The 21,915-nt window shown below is 43.0% G+C and overlaps 1 protein-coding gene across 10 annotated transcripts in view; it reads left to right on the top strand.

Moving 5' to 3' along the window:
* LOC115124205 (protein 4.1-like) overlaps window positions 1-21,915 on the top strand; it is a 176,614-nt gene that overhangs the window by 13,720 nt on the left and 140,979 nt on the right. For 8 of the 10 annotated variants that reach the window (XM_065020172.1, XM_065020174.1, XM_065020178.1 and 5 more), the window contains exons 2-7: window positions 8,104-8,510; window positions 13,671-13,961; window positions 16,340-16,444; window positions 21,188-21,230; window positions 21,548-21,592; window positions 21,846-21,915. The exon at window positions 21,846-21,915 is cut by the window's right edge and continues 6 nt beyond it. In XM_065020172.1, coding sequence (XP_064876244.1) covers window positions 8,104-8,510; window positions 13,671-13,961; window positions 16,340-16,444; window positions 21,188-21,230; window positions 21,548-21,592; window positions 21,846-21,915 — 961 coding nt within the window. The remainder of the gene's footprint in view (window positions 1-8,103; window positions 8,511-13,670; window positions 13,962-16,339; window positions 16,445-21,187; window positions 21,231-21,547; window positions 21,593-21,845) is intronic. The other 2 variants (XM_065020175.1, XM_065020176.1) reach the window with 1 other exon arrangement.

A 21,915-nucleotide genomic window follows, 5' to 3' on the forward strand; every position in this document is an offset into this window, starting at 1 on the left:
TTCGTCTTTGCCACCAACCCTTTTTCAAAGCGACTCATTGAGACACACACAGAAGGGTTATAGTAGTAGTGTGCTTCAGAATTCAGCACTCTCTTTGCAGTGTTCAAAGTAAAGTAATGTAATGTAAAGTAATGTAATGTAATGTAAAGTAATGTAATGTAAAGTAATGTAAAGTAATGTAACGTAATGTAAAGTAATGTAAAGTAATGTAATGCAGACCTAATATGTCTACTAATATGTCTACTGCACTTTAATAAGAGGATAATGACCCAATGTTCTACTTGGTTAGTCTATAGCCTATTGCCTATGCTCTGAGCCCATGAGCAGCGCTGGGGAGGGAGTCACTGTTTAAAGTCTGGAAATCAGACGATTATAGTGATGAAGGTAATTATGGCTCTACTAACTACTGAGCAGCTGAGAGTGGAGGAGACAGAGCAGAGAGAGGCTGAACAGTAGACCTGGGCTACGTCCCAATTGACCTGGGCTACATCCCTAACCACTGCTTTTAATCAGGGCAAGGCGAGAATCATGACCAAATACAAACAGTGTAGCTATTCCCTCCGCAAGGCAATCAAACAAGCTAAGCGTCAGTATAGAGACAAAGTAGAGTCGCAATTCAACCGCTCAGACACAACAGGTATGTGGCAGGGTCTACAGTCAATCACGGACTATAAAAAGAAAACCAGCCCCGTCGTGGACCCGGATGTCTTGCTCCCAGACAAACTAAACAGCTTCTTTGCTCGCTTCGAGGACAATACAGTGCCACCGACATGGCCCGCTACCAAGGATTGTGGGCTCTCCTTCACCGCAGCCAACGTGAGTAAAAGATTTAAACGTGTTAACCCTCGCAAGGCTGCCGACCCAGACGGCATCCCTAGCCTCATCCTCAGAGCATGCGCAGACCAGCTGGCTGGTGTGTTTACGGACATATTCAATCAATCCCTATCCCAGTCTGCTGTTCCCACATGCTTCAAGAGTGCCACCATTGGTCCTGTTCCCAAGAAAGCTAAGGTAACTGAGCTAATCGACTACCGCCCCGTAGCACTCACTTTCGTCATCATGAAGTGCTTTGAGAGACTAGTCAAGGATCATTACACCTCCACCCTACCTGACACCCTAGACCAGGGGTCCCCAAACTTTTTCCTGTGAGGGCCACATAACTTTTCCCTTCTCTGATGGGGGGCCGGTGTCAGTTTGTAACAGAAAAAGTGTGACGATCGTAGGGGAGCTTAAAAAATTTATTGTTTTCCAGAAAGCCACACATAACCAAATAACCCTTTCCAGGTTCTTTACAGAAAAAAAGTCAGGAAACAAATAATAACACTATTAATGAAATAAATAATAACTAAATAACCCTCTCTGAGTTCTTCACAGAAAAAACAGGAAATAAATAATAACTAAATAACTCTCTCTGGGTTCTTCATAGAAAAAAAAGCCATGGAACATTAACTTTCTGTCGTGCCATGCACAATCTTAACAGATAAAAGTTCAGCTCAGTTGTCAGAGCAGAATCTCTCTGACACATATGAGCAGTCTCTTAAAGTTCTTGTGTTCCTTCCTTATAATCCTTTTGTAGGTTCCAGTAGGCTTGTAGACACCGCTGTTTGCAGCTCTCTCTCATCAACTTCCCTGTGAAAACCACAAAAGAAGCAGGTTGAGAAACTGAACTAAGTGATACAGCACCTACACAGCACAATACATTTCACTACCAGTATGGTTGTAAAGATGGATTTTATCCCAGTAGATTTTATTATGATTATATTTGTTTATGCTCAGAATGACTCATTCAAGTCAGAAAAGTGAGCTTACCTATGTATGTTCATCAGTGTGAACTGTGGGCCTGCATCTGGCTGGTGAGAAGTTGAATATCAGGTTCCATTCTAGTTACAGCCAGTCTCAAGCACTGATGCAAATGTTCATCTGTCAATCTTGATCTCATCGGGTTTTCAGCAGTTTCATGCGAGAAAAGGTTTTCTCGCAGATATACGTGCTGCCAAAAACTGTGGACATTTTCATTGCGTGTTTTTTGATGTTTGGATATGTGTCGTTTGGGAGGGCGGCATAGAAGTCAATGAGACTGTTGGGCTTGAATGCGTCTTTCAGAACATCACAGTTCTGTAACTCAGCCAACTCAAACTGATATGAAGGCTGGGAATAAAAATGAGCAGTTGCGCTGTGTCTTGCACGTCCGTGCTCTCATCCAGTGCTAATGAAAAAAGTCAAATTCTTTCGTCTTCTGCTGCAGCTGGGCATATACATTACTCCCGATTTCTTCAACGCGTCTGGTGATTGTACTCGCCGACAGACTTACGGCATTAAATGCATCTTTCTTCTCGGGACACACCTCCTCCGCGACAGCATCCATACATTTCTTAACAAACTCTCCGTCAGTGAAAGGCTTACCGCTTCTTGCTATCAGTTTAGCAACCCGAAAGCTGGCCCGAACGGATGCCTGGTTCAGCTGAGCTTGGCGTACAAATGTATTCTGCTGAGATAGTAGTCCACTTTTTAGCTTTGAGAGTTTGTCTGCTCGTATTTGGCCTTGCAAGCTATCGTACTTGTCTTTGTGACGGGATTCATAGTGTCGGCGAAGATTGTATTCTTTGAATACCGCCACCGTCTCTTGACAGATGAGACAAACAGCCTTTTCTTTGCATTGAACAAAAAAAAAATTGTTTGTCCACTGCAGGTTAAATACCCTGCATTCTGAATCAATTTTTCTCTTACCTAACCTTTTCGCCATTATTCCGTTCTCTCTTTGACAGGGCCTAGGATTTTTTTTCTGGAGGCCAAATAGGAAAAAAATTCGATAGCGTCTCTGGTATTGTTCAGAGGGCCGGGCCAAATGTGCTGACGGGCCGCATCCGGCCCGCGGGCCGTAGTTTGGTGACCACTGCCCTAGACCCACTCCAAATTGCTTACCGCTCCAATAGGTCCACAGACGACGCAATCGCAATCATACTGCACACTGCCCTAACCCATCTGGACAAGAGGAATACCTATGTTAGAATGCTGTTCATCGACTACAGCTCAGCATTTAACACCATAGTACCCTCCAAACTCGTCCGCCCTGTGCAACTGGGTCCTGGACTTCCTAACGGGCCACCCCCAGGTGGTGAGGGTACAAACAACATCTCCACCCCGCTGATCCTCAACACTGGGGCTCCACAAATGTGTGTTCTCAGCCCTCTCCTGTACTCCCTGTTCACCCATGACTGCGTGGCCACGCACACCTCCAACTCAATCATCAAGTTTGCAGACTACACAACAGTGGTAGGCTTGATTAAGAGCAACGACGAGACGGCCTACAGGGAGGAGGTGAGGGCCCTTGGAGTGTGGTGTCAGGAAAATAACCTCTCACTCAAGGTCAACAAAACAAAGAAGATGATCGTGGACTTCAGGAAATAGCAGAGGGAGCACCCCCCTATCCACATCGACGGGACAGTAGTGGAGAGGGTAGAAGGTTTTAAGTTCCTCGGCGTACACATCACGGACAAACTGAAATGGTCCACCCACACAGACATTGTGGTGAAGAAGGCGCAGGAGCGCCTCTTAAACCTCAGGAGGTTGAAGAAATTTGGCTTGTCACCAAAAACACTCACAAACTTTTACAGATGCACAATCGAGAGCATCCTGTCGGGCTGTATCACCGCCTGGTATGGCAAGTGCTCCGCCCACAACCATAAGGCTCTCCAGGGGTAGTGAGATTTGCACAACGAATCACCGGGGGCAATCTACCTGCCCTCCAGGACACCTACACCACCCGATGTCACAGGAAGGCCAAAAAGATCATCAAGGACAACAACCACCTGAGCCACTGCCTGTTCACCCCGCTATCATCCAGAAGGCGAGGTCAGTACAGGTGCATCAAAGCTGGGACCAAGAGACTGAAAAACAGCTTCTATCTCAAGGCCATCAGACTGTTAAACAGCCACCACTAACATTGAGTGGCTGCGGCCAACATACTGACTCAAATCTGCAGCCACTTTAATAATGGAAAATTGGATGTAATAAATGTATCACTAGTCACATTAAACAATGCCACTTAATATAATGTTTACATACCCTACATTACTCATCCACATATGTATATAGTGTACTCTATACCATCTGCTGCATCCTGCCTATGCCGTTCGACCATCACTCCTCCACATATGTATATAGTGTACTCTATACCATCTGCTGCATCCTGCCTATGCCGTTCGACCATCACTCCTCCACATATGTATATAGTGTACTCTATACCATCTGCTGCATCCTGCCTATGCCGTTCGACCATCACTCCTCCACATATGTATATAGTGTACTCTATACCATCTGCTGCATCCTGCCTATGCCGTTCGACCATCACTCCTCCACATATGTATATAGTGTACTCTATACCATCTGCTGCATCCTGCCTATGCCGTTCGACCATCACTCATCCACATATGTATATAGTGTACTCTATACCATCTGCTGCATCCTGCCTATGCCGTTCGACCATCACTCATCCACATATTTATATGTACATATTCTTATTCATTCCTTTACATTTGTGTGTAAAAGGTAGTTGTTGTGAAATTGTTTGATTACTTGTTAGATATTACTGCATGGTCGGAACTAGAAGCACAAGCATTTCGCTACACTTTGATTTGATGTAGTGCACTACTTTTGACCAGAGCCCCTATGAGGTCCTAGTGCACTACATAGTGACGTACCCCTGGGACGTACCCCTGAGATCTCCTTGTGAGCGTCTGATTGAATCAACCGACTGCTCCTCACCTTTCTCTGAACCGTGGAGCCTCACTGTATTATTCGTTGTTGAAGAGCCCTTGTGAGTCGGTCCCCTATTGTTCTGGCGTGTACTCACTGAGTAGATAGTAGATACACACACTGTGACTAGACTAGACAATAACTCAGGAAAGATCCCAAGCGAAAGCAGAACACTGAAGGTTATTTGCTATAGCCTGGTCCCAGATCTGTCTGTGCTGTCTTGCCAGATATTATGGTCACACATTGGCAAGCCAGCACAGATTTTGGACCGGTCTAGTTGTGTGCTGCTGTTATTGACAGATATGGCCCTGTCATATGGCAGCAACTAGATGAACCACTATCAGGCTGGGTAGAGCTGGGCTCGGCAGGACTGTGTCAGTCAACCCCAGGGGGGTGGGAAATACTGATTTGGGGCTCCATGATTAAAGAGCGACTGAACGCACCAATTCCACATGTTTCTCTGTTGCTCATTAAAGAAAAATTAGATTTCAGTCTTGGGGGTGTGGTTCAATGTGGCAGTTACTGATGTTTGTCCCTCATGAGACACCATAGGAACAAAGCCAGTATTACTTCCTCAAAATAGTCCGAAGGAATCTGCGATAATTCAAGAATTCTGTAATTAAGTTTGACGTTTTTTTTCTTATGTAATAGAATATAGCTAGAATATTGGAAATACCGCTAGAATATAGATATAGAAATACAGCTAGAATAGAATAGAAGTATAATATTGCTTACTAACACTAAAATGACTGGTAGTAGTGGCAAGGCCTGGTCTTCTTAGAGGCTGGTCACTCATTCTGCTCTATCTCCTCACGATGTTCCCATGATGTCCCCATGATGTTCCCATGATGTTCCCATGATGTCCCCATGATGTTCCCATGATGTTCCCATGATGTTCCCATGATGTCCCCATGATGTCCCCATGATGTTCCCATGATGTCCCCATGATGTTCCCATGATGTCCCCATGATGTCCCATGATGTCCCCATGATGTTCCCATGATGTCCCCATGATGTTCCCATGATGTCCCCATGATGTTCCCATGATGTCCTCATGATGTCCCCATGATGTTCCCATGATGTCCCCATGATGTCCTCATGATGTTCCCATGATGTCCCCATGATGTCCTCATGATGTTCCCATGATGTCCCCATGATGTTCCCATGATGTCCCCATGATGTTCCCATGATGTCCCCATGATGTCCTCATGATGTTCCCATGATGTCCCCATGATGTCCTCATGATGTTCCCATGATGTTCCCCATGATGTCCTCATGATGTTCCCATGATGTCCCCATGATGTCCTCATGATGTTCCCATGATGTCCCCATGATGTCCTCATGATGTTCCCATGATGTTCCCATGATGTTCCCATGATGTCCCCATGATGTTCCCATGATGTTCCCATGCTGAATCACCAACAGTAGCAGCATGGAGACTCCACCAACACAATGACATGACTGGGGCCTAATAAAGCCGGCGTTGCCATGGTGACCCCTGCCCAGCATGCAGTGTCAGAGGGTGGGGAGAGAGAGATGAGGGTCTGTAAAGGCCCATTCCAGATCACACCACCAATCCATGATAATAATAATAATAGCTACCTCTCCTCTCCCGCCTCCTCTCCTTCCTATCCCTTCTCCTCTCCCTCCTATCCCTTATCCTCTCCATCCTCCTCTCCCTCCTATACCATCTCTTCTCCCTCCTATCTCTCCTCTCCTTCCTTCTCTCCCTCCTATCTCTCCCATCCCTTCTCCTCTCCCTCCTATCTCTCCTCTCCCTCCTCTCCATCCTCTTCTCCCTCCTATCTCTCCTCTCCCTCCTATCTTTCCTCTCCCTCCTCTACTTCCTTCACTCCCTCCTCCTCTCCCCTCTCCCTCCTCTCTCCTCTATTTCCTTCTCTCCCTCCTCCTCTCCCCTCTCCCTGGGTATTTGTAGCATAAATGGCTGCCTGGGATTTCATGGAATAATAGCTAATAGGTGACCTTGTTCTGTCTGAGGTTTAACATTTTAATTCCCAGTTGCTAATATATGCATATTATATAAGGCTTCCACTAGATGTCAACCGTCTTTAGAAACTTGAATGAGGCTTCTACTGTGATGTGGGGCCGGATGAGAGCTCTTTGAGTCATTGGTCTGGCAGAGAGCCAGGTCCTGGTCACGCGCATTTCACATGAGAGCAACCTGGCTTTACTACAGACAATGGAATTCTCCGGTTGGAACGTTATTGAAGATTTATGATAAAAACATCCTAAAGATTGATTCTATACTTAGTCTGAAATGTTTCTACGACCTGTAATATAACTTTTTGAACATTCCGACTGATGTTCGGCTGGACCTGCTCAGGTCCAGATTTGTGTACTTAACACCCTAACAAAAGTAGCCACTTGGACATAAGTAATTGACATTATCGAACAAATCAAACATTTATTGTGGAACTGGGATTTCTGGGAGTGCATTCTGATGAAGATCATCAAAGGTAAGGGAATATTTATAATGTGATTTCTGGTCTCTGTTGACTCCAACATGGCAGATAATAAATACAAAAATCTCAGATTATTGCATGGTTTGTTTTCTCCATAAAGGTTTTTTGAGATCTCATACAGCGGTTGCATTAAGGAGAGGTATATCTATAATTCCATGTGTAACACTTGTATTTTCATCAACATTTATGATGAGTATTTCTGTAAAATTGATGTGGCTCTCTGCAATATCACTGGATGTTTTTGGAACTAGTGAACGTAACACGCCAATGTAAACTCAGATTTTTTTTATATAAATATGAACTTTATCAAACAAAACATACATGTATTGTGTAACATGAAGTCCTATGAGTGTCATCTGATGAAGATCATCAAGTTATTAATTTTATCTCTATTTGTGCTTTTTGTGACTCCTCTCTTTGGCTGGAAAAATGGCTGTTTTTATCTGTGGCTTGGTGGTGACCTAACATAATCGTTTGTGGTGCTTTCGCTGTAAAGCCTATTTGAAATCTGACACTGTGGTGGGATTAACAACAAGATTACCTCTTTAAAACGGTATAAGATATATGTATGTTTGAGGAATTTTAATTATGAGATTTCTGTTGTTTTGAATTTGGCGCCCTGCACTGTCACTGGCTGTTGGCATATCGATCACGTTAACGGGATTGCAGCCATAATAAGTTTTAAAGGACAAATACAAGAATCTGCTAGAAACAAGGAAGAGGTTAGACGGCACACTACCTTACGATGATGACCTGTAGTGTAATGACTATATTACCAACATTTGAATAACATCTAATCCTAGGTAAACTACCTGACCAAATCTCTTCATAATGGACCATTTTCCCTGGTTGTTTTCCCCATGCAGCTGTTGCCATGACGACAGACGAGGCGACAGAGCGACAGCAGCAAAAGAAGCCCAGCCAGCAGGAGGCAGAGCAGCATCAGGCCACGCCCCCTGACCACGGGCCCTCTGAGTCCCAGGCTTCCAGCACTCCCGTCACCTCGCCCCTAAGCCCCGGCCCGCCCTCCTCACCCCAGGAGGAGGTGCAGCTGAGACCCCGCCAGCGCACCTCGGCCGACCGTGGCCTCTCGCGACTCTTCTCCTCTTTCCTGAAGAGGAGGTCTCAGTGCGAGGGGGACGGGGGAGAGAAGGGGGAGAAAGGAGGGGACGGGGGAGAAGCCAAGGCGCCCATCGCTGACTGTGAGCCGGAGCTCAGGATCGAGGGGGATCAGAACCTCGACCTGCACTCACTCAGCAGCAACGAGGCTCAGGTGAGAGCCTATCACTCCTACTACGCTGTCATACTGGGACTGTGTGTTGTTGTAGGGTTAGGCTTGACGAGGACATGTTTAATAGCAGTGTGTGTGGTTGAGGACTCTTAGCTACTGCTTAGCTAGAGTGCAAAATTATGTTGATTTTAGTCTGAGCTGATGAATGTGCTCTTCAGTGGTAAGTGGTAGGTCTTTTGTGCTGGATTTACAGTGCTCTGAATTACAGTACTCTCTCAGTCTTCAAACTGCTATGTGAAGTGAGTAAGAACAGACGTGCATGAATGAGTAATGATTGTGGTGTTTGTGATGTGGCTTGAGGAAAGCCTTTCCTTTGGTTCCTATTGTTCCTTCTTTACATAGGATTTCATTTCGGTCTCAAAGCACAACGTTATGGCAATATATAGTCACAATAGTGAGAATATATAGTCACAATAGTGAGGATATATAGTCACAATAGTGAGGATATATAGTCACAATAGTGAGGATATATAGTCACAATAGTGAGGATATATAGTCACAATAGTGAGGATATATAGTCACAATAGTGAGGATATATAGTCACAATAGTGAGGATATATAGTAGGGATGCACAATATATCGGTGACATTTTGGATCGGATGTCTAGTTTAATGCCCAATATGCAAAACCTATATCAAAGCTGACATGCATACCTATATAATAATATAATAATAATATCTATACTATATACTATATAATGTCGGTACATGACGTAATGACGCCACGTAGCATTTTGCGCTACACCTGCAACACAGCATTCCTAACCTGGTCCACAATGTCTGCTGGTGTGGATCGAGCAGTCAACAAGTCAAGCAATCATTTGAAAGAGTAAGAACATTTCAGCGAAACAACTCAAAGGCGAAATCCATTAACGGCAAGATAATTGAATTCATTGCCCTTGACAATCAACCGTTCTCTGTCGTGGGTGATGTTGGCTTTCGCCGACTGGTCGAGCACCGGTTAACATTGCCAAGTGCGCTATTTTTCCGATGTTGTCCTACCAGAGTAACACAGTAATAGCGTCACTGCTATTAGCTTCACGACATACATACTATGGAACACCGTTTGGGTCTTTGCGTGTCAAAAAATATACAGTAGCACTGTCAAAGCGGTACAATAAAATCTGCAAACACCGGCCATGAACGATGTGTTTACGGTACCGCGTTGATAATAAAGCATCATTTGTTCGACCGCAACTTCTGGGGTAGCTAGCTTTAGCTTGGTACCTAGCTAGCACTAATACAACCAGCCTGAAAACAATGACCAGTAAAAAACTGCAGTTATTTTCATTATTCTTAGCAATGATTTAGGAATCCTCGTGAGTAAGTATTAGCTAGGTTGCCACTTGTTGTTCGTGTGTTGATATTGAACTTCAGTTCATGAAAATAAATAGCTAGCCAGCTACTTAACCCTGTTGCCCAAAGCTAACGTTATAAGCAGCCAGCTACTTAACCCTGTTGCCCAAAGCTAACGTTATAAGCAGCCAGCTAGCTTCATCTCGCTAGTGAGGCTCGACCGGACCGGGTAATGTGTTGTGAAGCTAGATACAATAAAAATTAGGCACAATAGTGGAATTTGCGGTTTGCCTTCAAAATAAAAATATGTCATTAACAGTAGTGCAAATGAATACAAATAGTAGAATTATGTCATACTTTTATTTTGAAGGCAAACCGCAAAGTCCACTATTGTGGCTAATCCTTGTTGTGGCTAGCTTCACATAGATGGGTCCGACCATCATTAATCTTAATTAATTAATTAGTCTTATAAATTAGAGTTATTTTAGATGATGACACCTAGCTATATAGTTAGCTAGCTAACGATAGCTACTGAAATAGATTATGTCGTTTTACTATGTTTTTGGGGAAGAACATTGTTTGCATCCATGAGCTAGCTAGCTTTTTTTTATGACCAGCACTGTAGGTGCGCGAGACAACTTTACCAGCATCATAGCATCATAGCATACAGCATCATAGCATACAGCATCATAGCATACAGCATCACAGCATCATAGCATACAGCATCATCATAGCATACAGCATCACAGCATTATAGCATACAGCATCATAGCATACATATCGATGAATCGTTGTGACATATGAAATACGAGTGATAGTGTAGTCAATGTGTAATAACTAGGTAACACAAATGATGAACGAGTTAAATTATTATGTGGCGTGCAGTCATATTCAGGTCCTGATTGACACATCAAATATTGTTAAATAGTGTATTTTTTGACACGCAAAGACCCAAACTGCGTTCCATGGAAATCCTGGTTGAGAATGAAACGACTGAACAAATGAACAACGAAACAGCATAGCAAGTAAGTGAAAGAAATAGGTTTTGATTATGTTTTACTGGTAATGGGGACATAACGTAACAAAATTACTTTTTGGTCAGTGTGTGTGTGTATGTGTGTGTGTGTGTGTGGTGTGTGTGTGTGTGTTTGTGTGTAACCTTTATTTAACTCGGCAAGTCAGTTAAGAATACATTCTTATTTATAATGACGGCCTACCCCGGCCAAACCCCGACGACGCTGGGCCAATTGTGCGCTGCCCTATCTATCTCTCTCTCTCTCTCTCTCTCTCTGTCTCTCTGTCTCTCTGTCTCTCTGTCTCTGTCTCTCTCTCTCGTTCTCTCTCTCTCAATTCAAGGGGCTTTATTGGCATGGGAAACGTGTTAACATTGCCAAAGCAAGTTAGGTAGATAATATATAAAGTGAATATATAAAGTGAAATAAACAATAAAAATTAACAGTAAACATTACACATACAGAAGTTTCAAAACAATAAAGACAATCCAAATGTCATATTATATATATACAGTGTCTCTCTCTCTCTCTGCTCTCTGCTCTCTGAGGTCATGCCTTTGATCCTTTAGTGTAGGGAGGCTCCATTCGGCTCCTCTAAAAGGTTTGTCTGAGCTGAGGTAGTCTCTGCCTGGCTGGCTGACTGGCCAACTAGTTCCCTTCCTCTCCCTGATCAGTAGTTATTTTAAGACCCTGTGCCTTCTACAGTGATTTACTTTACTTTTAGCTGTATTGCTACTTTAATTATTCATTGCCAGAGCCTTTGTGTGTGTGTGTGTGTGTGTGTGTGTGTGTGTGTGTGTGTGTGTGTGTGTGTGTGTGTGTGTGTGTGTGTGTGTGTGTGTGACAAAGCCTTAGTGAAGTGTAGAGATGCAGAACCAGAATGGTTGACCTGACTAATAACTTCTGGGTTTGAGCTTCGGGTTAATGGTTTTTAAATGACTCTAGGTATGTGGTTGTAAAGGTATCATGTGTTAACTGACTGGACATTGTATGAGACTGAACAATGATGGTATAGACGAGCTTACCTATATATACAGTTAATGTCAAAAGTTTACATACACTTAGGTTGGAGTCATTAAGACTTGTTTTTCAACCACTCCACAAATTTCTTATTAACAAACTATAGTTTTGGCAAGTCGGTTAGGACATCTACTTTGTGCATGACAAGTAATTTTTCCAACAAATGTTTACAGGCAGCTTATATCACTTATAATTCACTGTATCACAATTCCAGTGGGTCAGAAGTTTACATACACTAAGTTGACTGTGCCTTTAAACAGCTAGGACAATTCCAGAAAATGATGTCATGGCTTTAGAAGCTTTTGATAGGCTGATTGACATCATTTGAGTCAATTGGAGGTGTACCTGTGGATGTATTTCAAGGCCTAGCTTCAAACTCAGTGCCTCTTTGCTTGACATCATGGGAAAATCAAAAGAAATCAGCCAAGACCTCAGAAAAAAGATTGTACACCTCCACAAGTCTGGTTCATCTTTGGGAGCAATTTCCAAATGCCTGAAGGTACCACGTTCATCTATACAAACAATAGTACACAAGTATAAACACCATGAGACCACGCAGCCGTCATACCGCTCAGGAAGGAGACGCGTTCTGTGTCCTAGAGATGAACGTACTTTGGTGCGAAAAGTGCAAATCAATCCCAGAACAACAGCAAAGGATCTTGTGAAGATGCTGGAGGAAACTGGTACAAAAGTATCTACATCCACAGTAAAAACGAGACCTATATCGACGTAACCTGAAAGGCCGCACAGCAAGGAAGAAGCCATTGCTCCAAAACCGCCATAAAAAAGCCAGACTACGGTTTGCAACTGAACATGGGGACAAAGTTCGTACATTTGGAGAAATGTCCTTTGGTCTGATGAAACAAAAATAGAACTGTTTGGCCATAATGACCATCGTTATGTTTGGAGGAAAAAGGAGGAGGCTTGCAAGCCGAAGAACACCATCCCAACCGTGAAGCACGGGGGTGGCAGCATCATGTTGTGGGGGTGCTTTGCTGCAGGAGGGACTGGTGCACTTCACATACTAGATAGCATCATGTGGTTGGAAAATTACGTGGAGACATTGAAGCAACATCTCAAGACATCAGTCAGGAAGTTAAAGCTTGGACGCAAATGGGTCCTCTAAATAGACAATGACCCCAAGCATACTTCCAAAGTTGTGGAAAAATGGCTTAAGGACAACAAAGTCAAGGTATTGGAGTGGCCATCACAAAGCCCTGACCTCAAACCTACAGGAATTTTGTTGGCAGAACTGAAAAAGCGTGTGCGAGCAAGGAGGCCTACAAACCTGACTCAGTTACACCAGCTCTGTCAGGAGGAATGGGCCAAAATTCACCCAATTGATTGTGGGAAGCTTGTGGAAGGCTACCTGAAATGTTTGACCCAAGTTAATCAATTTAAAGGCAATGCTAACAAATACTAATTGAGTGTATGTAAACTTCTGACCAACTGGAAATGTGATGAAAGGAATAAAAGTTAAAATAAATCATTTTTTCTACTATTATACTGACATTTCACATTCTTAAAATAAAGTGGTGATCCTAACTGACCTAAGACAGGGAATTGTTACTAGGATTAAATGTCAGGAATTGTGAAAAACTGAGTTTAAATGTATTTGGCTGAGGTGTATGTAAACTTCCAACTTCAACTGTATCAATATCATGTCTTTGTCGTTTGTAAAGTTGTTTGTTCTGTGTAGCTTTAAGCAAGCATGTTTGTCTTACACACAGATGCAAATGTGTCCATGTGTGTGTTTTTGGAATGAATATAAAAATGGAATGTGTTAAAAATGTGTCTTGTGTCTTTTCCTCCAGCCTGTCCAGGTAGACCAGAAGGAAGGCCCTGAGAAAGACTCAGAGGACGAGGGGGGAGAGAAAGACAAGGAGAAAAGAGAAGAGGACAGTGCCCAGGAGAAGGAGAAAAAGGAGGAGGACCCTGAGGGAGAGGGAGAAGGAAGAGAGGGCGAGGAGGGGGAGGGAGAGAAAGAGTTAAAGGAGAAGATAGCAGAAGAAGACGCTCAAACTCCTAAGCCTCCCCGTCGACCCAGGATCATGCAAATTAAAGTTACACTGCTGGACGACACTCTGTATGAGTGTGAGCTGGATGTAAGTCCCAATATTACCAAATCATTCTTTATTATAGCTGGAATCCTAGGATACATAGCCTGGGGGGATCCAGGACGGTTTGTGCTGTCTTGCCAAATCCTATAAACTTGTCCGATTTGTTCATACAGTACCAGTCAAAAGGTTGGACACACTATGAAATAACATATGGAATCATGTAGTAACAAATCAGAATCTATTTTATATTTGAGATTCTTCAAAGTAGCCACCTTTTGCCATGATGAGTGTTGCACACTCATTCTCTCAACCAGCTTCACATGGAATGCTTTTCTAACAGTCTTGAAGGAGTTCCCACATATGCTGAGCACTTGTTGGCTGCTTGTTCTTCACCCTGCGGTCCAACTCATCCCAAACCATCTCAATTAGGTTGAGGTCAGATGATTGTGGCTTTGATGTCTTCTCTATTATTCTACAATGTACAGTAGGAAATAGTTTGAAACTTTTTAAAAACTTTTTAAAAACTTGAATGAGTAGGTGTGTCCAAACTTTTTGGCACCGTACATACATATACAGTTAAAGTCGGAAGTTTACATAAACTTAGATTGGAGTCATTAAAACTCGTTTTTCAAACACTCTACAAATTCCTTGTTAACAAACTATAGTTTTGGCATGTCCGTTAGGACATCTACTTTGTGCATGACACAAGTAATTTTAAGTAATACATGACTTTAACCCATTTTATAAGAGATTCCCAAAAATGTAAAATATTCGAGGCATTTATATATAATCTCCAGCCGTACTTTATCAAAAGCCTTTTCAAAGTCAGCTATGAATAACAGGACTGGTTTCCCAGATATTTCCCTGTGTTCTATTATTTCCAATATATCGTGCAATAAAATGCCTTTCTGATTAGAATGAATAATATCCGACAACTGCTTTTTAATTCTGTGCGCTATATATATTGCTAGACTGGCTTTTTCGGGTACAGTGCCTTCCGAAAGTATTCAGACCCCTTGACTTTTTCCACATTTTCTTACGTTACAGCCTTATTCTAAAATGTATTAAATTAATTATTTTCCTCATTAATCTACACACAATACCCCATAATGACAAAGCGAAAACAGTTTTTTATAAATGTTTACAAATATATTAAAAACATAAATACCGTATTTACATAATTATTCAGATCTTTTGCTATGAGACTCAAAATTGTGCTCAGGTGCATCCTGTTTCCATTGATCGTCCTTGAGATGTTTCTACAACTTGATTGGAGTTCAACTGTGGTAAATTCAATTGATTGGACATGACTTGGAAAGGCACACACCTGTCTATATAAGGTCCCACAGTTGACAGTGCATGTCAAAGCAAAAACCAAGCCATGAGGTCGAATGAATTGTCCCTAGAGCTCCGAGACAGGATTGTGTCGAGGCACAGATCTGGGGAAGGGTGCCAGAAAAATGTCTGCGGCATTGAAGGTCAAGAACACAGTGGCCTCCATCATTCTTAAATGGAGAAGTTTGGAAGATTCTTCCCAGAGCTGGCATCCTGGCCAAACTGAGCAATCAGGGGAGAAGGGCCTTGGCCAGTGAGGTGAACAAGAACCCGATGGTCACTCTAACTGAGCTCCAGATTTCCTCTATGGAGATGGGAGAACCTTCCAGAAGGACAACTATCTCTGTAGCACTCCACCAATCAGGCCTTTACGGTAGAGTGGCCAGATGGAAGCCACTCCTCAGTAAAAGGCACATGCCAGCCTGCTTGGAGTTTGCCAAAAGGCACTTAGACTCTCAGACCATGAGAAACTAGATTCTCTGGTGTGATGAAACCTGGATTGAATTCTTTGGACTGAATGCCAAGCGTCACGCCTGGAGAAAACCTGGCACCATCCCTACAATTAAGCATGGTGGTGGCAGCATCATGCTGTGGGGATGTTTTTCAGCGTCAGGTACTGGGTAACAAGTCATGATCGAGGAAAAGATGAATGGAGAAAAGTATAGAAATCCTTGATGAAAACCTGCTCCAGAGCGCTCAGGACCCCAGACTGGGGCGAAGGTTCACCTTCTAACAGAGCATCGACCCTAAGCACACAGCCAAGACAACGCAGGAGTGGCTTCAGGACAAGTCTCTGAATGTCCTTGAGTGGCCCAGTCAGAGTCCAGACTTGAACCTGATTAAACATCTCTGGAAAGACTTGAAAATAGCTGTGCAATGATGCTACCCATCCAACCTGACAGCGCTTGAGAGGAGCAATTTAATCCATTTTAGATTTTTTTTGTGTGTATTTTTTAGAAAAAGTCAGTGGGTCGGAATAGTTTTAGAAGATACGGTATCTCTCCTGCTTCTAGAAACATGGCAAATTCCCTACACAGTTAAAGACAGGTTTATTATGTCTCTGTATGACATCTCTCTCTTCCCTTTAGAAACATGCCAAAGGTGTGGAGCTGTTCACCAAGGTGTGTGACCACCTCAACCTGCTGGAGAGAGACTACTACGGTCTGGCCATCTGGGAGTCGCCCTCCATGAAGGTCCGTTGCTCTAAGTTTCCAAACTGTTTTTTGCTTTGTGACCCACAAGTTGAGGTGTCTTTTGAGTTGTCACCTGATTGGCTGAATACCCCGGTGCGCGCGAGGTGGTTGGAGTTGTCACCTGATTGGCTGAATACCCCGGTGCGCGCGAGGTGGTTGGAGTTGTCATGACAGAAATATGATGCCATGTTTATATGATGCCACTATCGGTGGTTTCTATTGAGAAGATATATGAAGCAATCTGTGCATTTGAACAACAGGCATCAATACACCTATTTCACTTTTGCATGTCAAAAACCAAATGACCACTGCTGCATATGCTGCCACGGTTTAGAACGGATTAGATTAAACTATTTTGAGCGAGAAGGCAGCTCACGCACAAACGAGTGCACCAGGGAGAACTCAACAAGCATGCAGATGATATAAGTGAAAACGCATTATCTAACTGGGGATAGCTGGCTAACATAATGTCACAAAGCATTATCTAACGGGATAGCTGGCTAACATAATGTCACAAAGCATTATCTAACTGGGGATAGCTGGCTAACATAATGTCACAAAGCATTATCTAACTGGGGATAGCTGGCTAACATAATGTCACAAAGCATTATCTAACTGGGGATAGCTGGCTAACATAATGTCACAAAGCATTATCTAACTGGGGATAGCTGGCTAACATAATGTCACAACGCATTATCTAACTGGGGATAGCTGGCTAACATAATGTCACAAAGCATTATCTAACGGGATAGCTGGCTAACATTTCACAAAGCATTAGCTAACGGGATAGCTGGCTAACATTTCACAAAGCATTATCTAACGGGATAGCTGGCTAACATAATGTCACAAAGCATTATCTAACGGGATAGCTGGCTAACATTTCACAAAGCATTATCTAACGGGATAGCTGGCTAACATAATGTCTAACTGGGGATAGCATAATTATCATTATCTGGGGATAGCTGGCTAACATAATGTCACAAAGCATTATCTAACGGGATAGCTGGCTAACATAATGTCACAAAGCATTATCTAACGGGATAGCTGGCTAACATAATGTCACAAAGCATTATCTAACGGGATAGCTGGCTAACATAATGTCACAAAGCATTATCTAACTGGGGATAGCTGGCTAACATAATGTCACAAAGCATTATCTAACTGGGGATAGCTGGCTAACATAATGTTACAAAGCATTATCTAACTGGGGAGAGGTAGCTAACATTTCACAAAGCATTATCTAACTGGGGATAGCTGGCTAACATAATGTCACAATGCATTATCTAACTGGGGATAGCTGGCTAACATAATGTCACAAAGCATTATCTAACTGGGGATAGCTGGCTAACATAATGTTACAAAGCATTATCTAACTGGGGATAGCTGGCTAACATTTCACAAAGCATTATTAAACTGGGGAGAGGTAGCTAACATTTCACAAAGCATTATCTAACTGGGGATAGCTAGCTAACATAATGTCACAAAGCATTATCTAACTGGGGAGAGGTAGCTAACATTTCACAAAGCATGATGCGCTAGCCAGGTAACTTTCATTCTGAAATACACTATGTATACAAAAGTATGTGGACACTCCTTCAAATTAGTGGATTCAGCTATTCCAGCCACACCCATTGCTCACAGGTATATAACATCGAGCACACAGCCATGCAATCTCCATAGGAAACAATAGCAGTAGAATGACCTTACTGAAGAGCTCAGTGACTTTCAACGTGACACCGTCATAGGATGCCACCTTTCCAACAAGTCAGTTTGTAAAATGTCTTCCCTGCTAGAGCTGCCCTGGTCAACTGTAAGTGCTGTTATTGTGAAGTGGAAACGTCTAGGAGTAACAACCGCTCAGCCGTGAAGTGACAGGCTATACAAGCTAACAGAACAGGACCTCCAGAGTGCGTCTGTCCTCCGTTGCAACACTCACTAACAACTTCCAAACTGTCTTTGGAAGCAACATCAGCACAAGAACTGTTCGTCAGGAGCTTCATGAAATGGGTCACAAGCCTAAGCTCAGCATACACAATGCCGAGCATCGGCTGGAGTGGTGTTAATTAAGCTCGCCACCATTGGACTCTGGAGTAGTGAAAACGCGTTCTCTGGAGTGATGAATCACACTTCACCGTCTGGCAATCCGACGGATGAATCTGGGTTTGGCAGATGCCAGAAGAACGCTACCTGCCACAATGCATAGTGCCAACTGTAAAGTTTGGTGGAGGAGGAATAATGGTCTGGGGCTGATTTTCATGGTTCGGGTCCTTTAGTTCCAGTGAAGAGAAATCTTAACGCTACGATTCTGGGCTTCTCTCCAACGTTCCAACATCTAGTGGAAAGCCTTCCCAGAATAGTGGAGGTTGTTATAGCAGGGGTGACCAACTCCATATTAATACCCATGATTTAGGAATGAAATGTTCAACGAGCAGGTGTCCACATACCGTTGGTCATGTAGTGTAACTTTATAGTTAGTCAGATTTGAGTTTAGAAAGGACTTAAAATAGGCATGAGAGCCAACTAGCTAGCAAGCAAGCTACCAGCTAGCTATATCTAGCTGCTTATCAAAGGTAGATAACTGGTTAATCTCACACACAAAAAATGACCACATTTTTTTTATCAATGTCTCCAAACATTACTGTAGCTAGTTAATTCATTTGATAATGCTTTGTGATGCACCAGGTTTTATGCTGTTTTAGTCCACAGAACATGACAGTAGAACCTGATGAACCACATGGGGAAACAATCAAGTTGACCAGCCAACTTCATACTCTTTGGTCCTACCTGAACCTTGATGAGAAGGTTCTAGCTAGTGTATCCCTCTGTCCTTGGACTCTTGTTAGATGAAGTTGTCTGGTTTATCAGGTCCCAGGCTCCCATGACTGTTATGAATATTTATTTACAAGTTAATTAATTACAATTAGCCTTTTGCTTTAGTGCCGTCTGTACCTGATCGAGCAGATCTAGCCTCGCGTGCGGAAGTAAGCCGTCTGGCGCGACAGTCATTGGGAGGGAGACTAGAGCAGACCCAGAAGTTCTGACTGAACGCACATTTAAGCGCCACCAGGACGGTTTGTTTACTTTATGCTGCTATGATTTCTGCTATGGAATCCTGCGATTTTGTTGGGGCAGTTCCCCCCCCCTCATTGTAAATAGTTGGCAAAGCTAGCTATATCTAGCTGCTTATCAAAGGTAGATAATTCCCCAAGAAGTGTTCTCAAGGAGAGGCTGCTGCTGTCGGTCACTGTGGAGCAGAGTAGTAAGTAACAGCTTGTTACGAACAATATATTTTAATCTGGAAAATGTACAAATTTACCACACTATAAGCATTTAAAATCCATGAATTACATGATATGTCATATTTTTTTACCAATCACAAGTGGGGGGGTCGCCCCTAACGCTCTAATCGACTGGTTGACTGGGGAAAAAACATACACAGACCAAAGAATAAGTCAAATATATATTCTCCTGCAAAATGTCTTGATAAACTTGGGAATTCATTTTTCCGTCGGTGATTGCAAGCTGTCCAGGCCCTGAGGCAGCAAAGCAGCCCCAAATCATGATGCTCCCTTCACCATACTTTACAGTTGGGATGAGGGTTTGATGTTGGTGTGCTGTGCCTTTTTTCCCCCCACACACAGTGTTGTGTGTTCCTTCCAAACAACTCAACTTTAGTTTCATTTGTCCACGGAATATTTTGCCAGTAGCGCTGTGGAACATCCAGGGGCACTTTTACAAACTTCAGACGTGCAGCAATGTTTTTTTTTGGACAGCAGTGGCTTCTTCCGTGGTGCCCTCACATGAACACCATTCTTGTTTTGTGTTTTACTTATCATAGACTCGTCAACATAAATGTTAGCACGTTCCAGAAATGTCTGTAAATCTTTAGCTGACACTCTAGGATTCTTCTTAACTTCGTTGAGCATTCTGTGCCGTGATCTTGCAATCATCTTTGCAGGACGGCCGCTCCTAGGGAGAGTAGCAACAGTGCTGAACTTTCTCCATTTATAGACCATGTCTTACCGTGGACTGAAGAACATCAAGGCTTTTAGAGATACGTTATAACCCTTTCCAGCTTTTTGCAGGTCAACAATTCTTAATCTTAGGTCTTCTGAGATCTCTTTTGTTAGAGGCATGGTTCACATCAGGCAATGCTTCTTGTGAACAGCAAACTCACATTTTGTGAGTGGTTTTTATAGGGCAGGGCAGCTCTAACCAATATCTTCAATCTCGTCTCATTGATTGGACTCCAGGTTAGCTGACTCCTGACTCCAATTAGCTTTAGGAGAAGCCATTAGTCTAGGGGTTCACATACTTTTCCCAACCTGAGCTTTAGGAGAAGCCATTAGTCTAGGGGTTCACATACTTTTCCCAACCTGAGCTTTAGGAGAAGCCATTAGTCTAGGGGTTCACATACTTTTTCCTACCTACACTGTGATTGTTTAAATTATGTATTCAATATAGACAAGAACAATTCTAATAATTAGTGTTATTAGTTTAAGCACACAATGTTTGTCTATTGTTGTGACTTAGATTAAAGATTAAAGATCAGATCAAATGTTATGACCAATTTATTCAGAAATCCAGGTATTTCCAAAGGGTTCACATACTTTTTCTTGCCACTGTAGATACTGTACATATTAGACACATGCTTCTTGTATCTAGTGTTTGATGTTCAGTTATAATTGGAGCCACGTCTGAGTCCTTGTTTTGTCTGATGATGTTCCTTCTCATCTCCCACAGACCTGGATGGATTTCACCAAGGAGATCCGCAGGCAGGTTCAAGGTGAGGCTTGTGCTCTGTTCTCATTGTGTAGAGCCTACCTTGTAACCTCTTGCTAAATACATGGTAATTATACTGTAGGTGTGTTAGTAAATTTCCTCCAGCGTCAGGCAGGGCGCTCTGGGCCTTTTCGTAAGTTCCCGAGCGTTTCTCTCTCGCACACTGGGGCGTTCTGATCGCACAGCGGAAGTCGAGCACCACCAGTTAACCGGATAAAGTTGGCTGGCTTGCTAGCTTCTTCCCCGAACACACCCTGAATGTGGAAAGGCTGTACACCTCACCGTGACACTTCCATTTCATTTTCTGCTCCACCTACGTAGGTGCAAAGTTAGACAAGATCTGTGCAGACGCACAATCATGTACAGGTGAGACGAAAATACCGTCGTCATTCATTACTCAGGGGGGGTATTCATTAGTGCACGTCGTAGCTAACGTTTTGGAACGAAAATGAGCGTTTCTTATTGAACAAGTTCATGTTATTCCCTTACAGTCAGTTTTGTTCCGTTTGGTGCCTATTGAATACGACCCAGGTTTTTTTAAACATCGCTGTGCATGTTTTAACAAGAGGAAAGTGTTACTGTGATATGAATGTGTTTTGATGACAGATTATTTCCTCAGGCATCAATTATGACTTTACCTTCAATGTGAAGTTCTATCCACCTGACCCAGCCCAGCTTTCTGAAGACAT

This window comes from Oncorhynchus nerka, linkage group LG7, assembly GCF_034236695.1.
Source record: "Oncorhynchus nerka isolate Pitt River linkage group LG7, Oner_Uvic_2.0, whole genome shotgun sequence".
Lineage (NCBI taxonomy): Eukaryota > Metazoa > Chordata > Actinopteri > Salmoniformes > Salmonidae > Oncorhynchus > Oncorhynchus nerka.